Source organism: Triticum urartu, chromosome 2, assembly GCF_003073215.2.
Source record: "Triticum urartu cultivar G1812 chromosome 2, Tu2.1, whole genome shotgun sequence".
NCBI lineage: Eukaryota > Viridiplantae > Streptophyta > Magnoliopsida > Poales > Poaceae > Triticum > Triticum urartu.
Window position 1 is genome coordinate 738,334,578 of NC_053023.1, and position 6,627 is coordinate 738,341,204.

At 43.9% G+C, this 6,627-nt stretch overlaps 1 protein-coding gene across 1 annotated transcript; it reads left to right on the forward strand.

The window, feature by feature from the left end:
• Nucleotides 1-947: 947 nt before the first annotated feature.
• Nucleotides 948-6,627, forward strand: LOC125540345 (putative disease resistance protein RGA3). The gene is made up of 4 exons (XM_048703955.1): nt 948-1,289; nt 1,379-2,440; nt 2,872-6,101; nt 6,204-6,627. The coding sequence occupies exons 1-4, from the start codon at nt 1,011-1,013 to the stop codon at nt 6,247-6,249; spliced, it is 4,617 nt and encodes a 1,538-aa protein (XP_048559912.1). The 5' UTR covers nt 948-1,010; the 3' UTR covers nt 6,250-6,627.

Genomic DNA, 6,627 nt, shown 5'->3' on the forward strand with positions numbered 1-6,627 from the left:
TGGTTTGATTTATATTACTTCACAAATCCAAGGTACTGTTTACAGGGGGTCTACATGGGTATAAATATCAGCTAGGCTGCCGTAGTTCCTAGACCGAATCAGCCAAGAATACTAATAATCCTACAAGGATACTAATTGGTGCACTAGTTGAACACGTACACACACATGTAGTCGGACTGGACGTCGGGTTTACTTCCAACAATGTGTGCCCATAAGTTGAATTGAAGTTTAAACTATTTTATTTCAATGTAATATCTGAATTTGAACTGGTGCTACATTTGAATATTTTCACTACTTCAAAAATTATGCTATTTATCTATAATTATTTGAGCAATGTGGACATAAAGAAACATGGGCGAAAGTTGATGCGCACGGTTGGATGACGGCTCCTGTAGCCATGTCCGTAGACACATCCAGACATGTCCGCTATTGTTTGGTGTGTCCGTTTGGATGTACGCCCTATTGGAGATACCCTTAGAACATCTACAACCTGAGATATCCTCCTCAAATAATTGGACAAAAGAGAGAAAGGAAAAATTCATCAAACCAGACCCCTCACTCTGTCCTCATTTGCCTAAGTTGTCCGCAAACTCCATGCTCAGTCCATACATGGGGAGGATATGAAAATGTTCGGGTGTGTCAGCAATATAGGATGTGGCTCACCACGGACCATTTTTTTTCTCTCTTCATCTCCATCAATTGCATGCATGTGACCGGACAAACTTACGAACAAAGTGAGAGATCCGATGTACTCCCTCCGTAAACTAATATAAGAGCGTTTAGAACACTATTTTAGTGATCTAAACATTTTTATATTAGTTTACGGAGGGAGTATTTATGAACAAAATGGGGCTTGAAACTGACACACCCGACACTGATTGTACGCATGTGCGGACATTTGAGGGTCAAATTTCCCCATTATGGTACTAGATGCCCGTAGGAGGCCATCCTCTCCCCCACCTACCACTCAACCCGCGCACAGAGCTAGCTGTCCTTTGAAGCAAGAGGCCATGGCGGACCAAGCCATCGTGGAAAGGACGTGCACGAAGCTGAGATCCGCCATCGGTGATGATGAGGCCACCGAGTCCACAGGCGACCTGCGGGAAATGCTGGACACGCTTGAGGCCATGCATGCGGCGATGGTCGACAAGGAGAGATTATGGGACGGTTTCAAGTCCAAGTCCGGGAAAGAGTGGGTGAAGAAGGTCAGGACCGCCGCCAACGGGGTCTCGGACCTCGTGGACGAGTTCAAGATGCAACCCGCCGCAGGGACACCGGCTACAGGAAAGGTATGCTAGCTGTATCTGCTCCATAATTTTGGTGGCCAATTAATAGGGTTCCGACGGATCTTGAATCGTGAGGATTGATTTCTTGACAGACGACGACGAAGAGTGTCGAGCTCCCTGAGAAGATGAAGCAGATTAAAGAAATACTGAAGGGGGTACTCAAGGAGTGGAATGATTTCCAAGTTAAAAATCGTGCATCAAATCCAATTACTGTAGGTGCTATTGTAGGAAGAGATGAAGATAGAGAGAAGATAATTGCTCAGCTATCTGCACGCTGCCCGAGTGAAGAGCCCATCATTCTTCTCATCGCTGGTGAGGAAGGCGTAGGCAAGACAACAGTAGCAGAAATGGTTTTCAACGATGTCCGATTCAGATGCTATTCTCGGGCATGGGTCAATAACTCACTGGAATTGCATGAAATAGGCAAGTCGATAATTTCTCAATTATCTGGGAAAGAAGAGTTGAGCCATGCTTCAGAGGACGACATGGACTCTATAAGGGACCGCCTTCATAAGCTACTCAATGGCATGAAGGTACTCGTCGTTCTAGATGACTTATTTATGGCTTCCTATGAGTGGGAGCCCTTGAAGCAGATGTTTTCTGTAGATGGCAAGGGCAGTCAGGTGATTGTAGTGGCAACAACAACACAAACATGGACAGATTCTGTGATTCATGTACACACTCTAGATCTTTTGAGTAAGGACATGTGCTGCACAATAATCAAGCAACTGGCGGGTGGTTCCAAGGATCCATCCACCAAGAAGGAATTGGAGCAGATAGCACCAGCGATTGCAGAGCGCTGTGGGGGTTTGCCATTAGCGGCTCAATTATTTGGCCGCTTGCTAAAGTTCAAACATTATGAAGCATGGCCGACACTACTGGATAAAAGTCTCTGGTCAGATAACGCTGTTGATCTATCCTTGGAATTGAGCTACAGAAGCATGCCACCAAATTTGAGATTATGTGTAGCTTACTGCACCCTCTCATACGTGGCAGCTCATCAAAGATTAGTCAAAGAAGATCTGATTCATCAATGGATAGCTCTCGGTCTTATTGAGCCATCTGACGGTACTATTTCGGCTATAAAACTTGCCGAGGAGTATATTACGAGGCTTTTGGACATGTCATTCCTGCAAACTGCCAACTTGCCACCGGTGAGTGACCAAATTCATCTAAGAAATTTCATTTCCTATTCTTTTGGTTTGATGAAAGTGATATACATCTCTACTGAAAGCAATTACGCTTTCCTAATTTCATCGCGAGGCAACTCACATTAGGACACGTTTATGTGGCTCTGCAGACAACACATTTTGCATCATACTCTGACTAGCATTTTTAGGAATGATAGAGTTATAATATAAGAAATCTGTTCGGTAATTTATCAACTGTGTATGGAGGACTGCACACAGCTGGAGTACAGGACTTTTTCCTATCTGTAGCTAGTGGAGCCTCAGTTTAATTGCATCAACGAGACCAGTAGTATCCAAACAGTATCTTTGAAAGAGATGTTTATTACGCAAAGATAAGAATGATTACAACAGAAGATCCATTACTAATGCATTTATGTGTCATTCCTTTGTTGCAGGCCAGTGGAAAGGATGACACGACGGAAATATTATTCAAGATGCACGACAGTATCCTTCAATTCGGACGAAATCTTATAGAAGCCGATCTGGAGGAAGTGTACGATCCAGAGGACTCTAGTGTGACTGAACACTGCCGCTATGTAGTGATAGTCGAATGTGACGCCTGGCCATCCAAGTCATTATTACCTGCCCGGAAAATAAGCGTGATACATTGTTTCCTCTGTAGTGAAATGGACCTAAGTGATGATTCATTTTCAGTTCCCAGCTGCCTGCGTGTCTTGAATTTAGAGAGGACGGCCATACAGAGGCTACCAGATTCGATCTGTTCAGTTGAGCAATTAGGGTATCTTAATTTATCAGGCTGCTCTGGACTAGTAGGTCTGCCAGCAAAATTTGGGGAATTAAAAAGGCTGCTGCATATCAACTTATCAGGCTGTTCTGGACTTGAAACTCTGCCTGAATCATTTGGGGAGCTAAAAGATCTGCGGTATATCAACTTATCAGGCTGTTATGGACTAGAAAATCTGCCTGGGTTATTTGGGACGCTAATAAATCTGGTGCGTGTCAACTTATCAGGTTGCCGTGCACTGAAAAATCTGAACAAAAAAATTGGGAAGCTGGCAAATTTGATGCATCTCAACTTGTCAGGTTGTTCTGTCCTAGTAACTCTGCCAGGGTCATTTGGAAAGCTAATAAAGTTGGTGCATATCAACCTATCTAACTGCTCTAGTCTAGGAAAACTGCCACCATCATTTGGGAAGCTAGCAAGTTTGAAGAACATCAACTTATCAGGTTGCTCTGGACTAGTAACTCTTCCCAAATCTTTTGGGGATCTAAGAAATTTATTGCATATTGATCTGTCCCGCTGCTATGGATTAAAAATGCTGCCAGAATCATTTGGGAAGCTACCAAAATTGGAGCATATTGGCTTGTCAGGTTGCTCTGGACTGGTAGCTCTACCCGAATCCTTTGGAGGGCTAACAAATTTGTTGCATATTGATCTGTCACGCTGCTGTAAACTCTCAAAGCTGCCGGGATCATTTAAAAATCTGTCAAAATTGGTTCATCTAGATTTATCATTTTGGTGTTGTTTCGAAGGGATCAAGATAGCTCTTGGTGGCCTTACCAGTCTCCAGCATTTGAACTTGTCACACCCTTGCTGCTATGGTGCTGACCACGGCTATCTTGAAGAGCTAAAAGGGGTTTTGGGCAATCTCAGTGGACTCCGGTATTTAAACATATCCATGTTTCTGAACCCTCTCTCTTACCGCCTGTCAGAAAAGGAAAATCTTCAACAGATTGGATCTTTTCTTGAACAATATATTGGATGTATCAGCAGCTTGCACAGTCTAGAGCATCTGGATTTATCTCATAACATTTTTCTTTGTGATCTAGCTGAAAGTCTGAGTGGCTTGCATAGCTTGGATACACTGGACCTCTCAGGCTGCATTAGACTGAAAAAATTAGAAACATGGATGACTAAAATGGACTCTCTGAAGTCAGTAATTTTGAGGGACTGCGACGGTCTGGAAATTTACGAGTTTGAAGTTGGTGTTGATGATAATATTAACAACTATGTACAGCTACAGGATGTAACATCAAAAGTGTTGGAGATAAGATGTCTTGAGAAAATGAAGTGTTTGGAGGAAGCTGAGAGAATAAAATTGGTAGAGAAATCAAAACTTCAGAATTTGAAGCTTTGTTGGACTGTGGACTCTGAACCTGTCCAGTCAGTGGATGATAATAAACCTGACAGGTCCGTACAGGGTAATGAACCTGAGGATTCTGTGCAGGAGAATAAACTTGACAGGCCCGTGGAGAAGAATGAATCTGAGGTATCGGTGGAGAATAATAGACCTGACAAGTCAGTTAAGGAGACGGAACCTGAGATCTCTGTGGAGAGAAACAAACCTTGCGGTCGCGGGTCAGCCGAGGAGATTCAACATGAGGTCTCTGTGGAGGAGAACAAACCTCGCGGGTCAGCCGAGGAGATTGAACCTATGGTCTCTATGACTGACGGGTCCGTTGAGGAGATTCAACCTGAGGTCTCCATTGAGGAGAATCAACCTCACAAGTCCGTCTTCGTCAATGAAATTCAACCTGAGGTCTCTGTGGAGGAGAATAAACCTGACAGGTCCGTCAAGGAGATTGAACCCAAGGTCTCTGTGGAGATGAAAAAATCTGACAGCTCAGTGGAGAAGAATAAACCTGACAATTCGGTCAAGGACAATGATTTGTTAGAAGCATTCATGCCACCACAAAATCTGCAGTGCCTTGAGCTACATGGTTATAGGGGCAAAATATTCCACACTCATTGGTTGTCCAAGGCTAAACTTCTTAATCTTGTAAAGGTTACCATGGAAGGCTTCCCGAGTTGCGACATCCTGCCACCATTTGACATGTTACCTAACCTGCAGCACTTGGTTGTGAGGAGGATGGCCAGCATCAAGCGAATTAACGCCGGTTACCTGATTGGGAACAAACCAATAAAGTTTACAATAGAAGATATGCCTCTACTGGAAGAATTCAACACCACACACAGCAGTGCTGGTAAAAAGCTTGCTTCCTCAGCTATTGATGAACTGGTCGTACACAAATGTCCCCGCTTGAGGTTTGAAACTCTCTCCACGAGATTTCAGAAGCTGGTAATATCAGAATGTAAATTTTCGAAACGGGTAATATCAGAATATGATCAAGGGAAAAAGCATGAAGGATATGAATATGAAGAGGAGGGCCCTTCTCAACTGGTGGCCAAAAGCTGCTCTATGCCTATATACCAGTGGAGTCTGTTTCACCACCGCTGTGTCCTCCACAAGTTAACTATTGAGAAGTGTTCCCTCCATGCACTGCTACTGCTAGGGGTTGATTCTGACGACACTAGTTCACTACCAGAATACATGGGTCACCTCGCCTCTCTCCAGGAACTGAGTATCGTGTCCTGTGAAGATGTCAAACATCTTTGGGGGATCATACAGAAACTGACCTCTCTCAAGTCTCTGCACTTAAGTGCCTGCCAGGATTTACGTAAACTTGATGAAGTATTAGGAGATCTCACCTCTCTTGAGAAGCTTTCCGTCAACAGATGCCGCGAGATTGAAGTTCTCCCGCAAAGCATCAGTAAACTCACCAACCTCAAGGATCTGTATATTTTAGAGTGTCCAAGTTTGAAGGGGTGGTGTGAAAAAAAGGAAAGCAAGAAACGTCTCGGCCACGTCCAACCAACATACGAGTATGTCACCTTCAGTTCATTACTTCCTCGGTACTGGTTTTTTTATTGTTCTGCTTTACATTCCATTTCTTCCTTCACAGCTCTCTTGGTGTAACTCTGCAGATTACCTAATACCAGTGAGCTAGGCGAACAAATTAAGCGAAGCTAAGCGGATGTCTTGGCTCTGTTAGGAACATGGAGCCACTGCTTGAACATGGCCAGGCGACCTTCGAGTTATCACCGCAGGTTAATGTTTTCTTCTGATGATAATTAACGTGACTCAGGACATGATTTTAGACAACCTTTCAAATCGATCTCGTGTGTGTACTTGGATTGTTAGTTAATCTCGTTTTTCTCTCGGTTAGCTAGCTAGCTAGTGCTTGTTTAGGGAAAAATAAACGCACCTTTGCCTGTGAACGATGCTGGCCGTGGCCTGTGGCATGTAACGGCCAAGGCCCCAAGCCAATTCCTTCGCTTTCAGTTAAGAATTGATTAAGGCCTCCCAGTGTACAATTGGTGTGTCTCCCAGTGTAAAATTCGTGTTGTG

Excerpts from the sequence above, each read along its gene's own strand:
- LOC125540345 (XM_048703955.1), top strand. The coding sequence starts at position 1,011 with ATGGCGGACCAAGCCATCGTGGAAAGGACGTGCACGAAGCTGAGATCC. Across the intron at positions 1,290-1,378 it reads GGACACCGGCTACAGGAAAG|ACGACGACGAAGAGTGTCGA; the intron begins GTATGCTAGCTG and ends ATTTCTTGACAG. Across the intron at positions 2,441-2,871 it reads AAACTGCCAACTTGCCACCG|GCCAGTGGAAAGGATGACAC; the intron begins GTGAGTGACCAA and ends CCTTTGTTGCAG.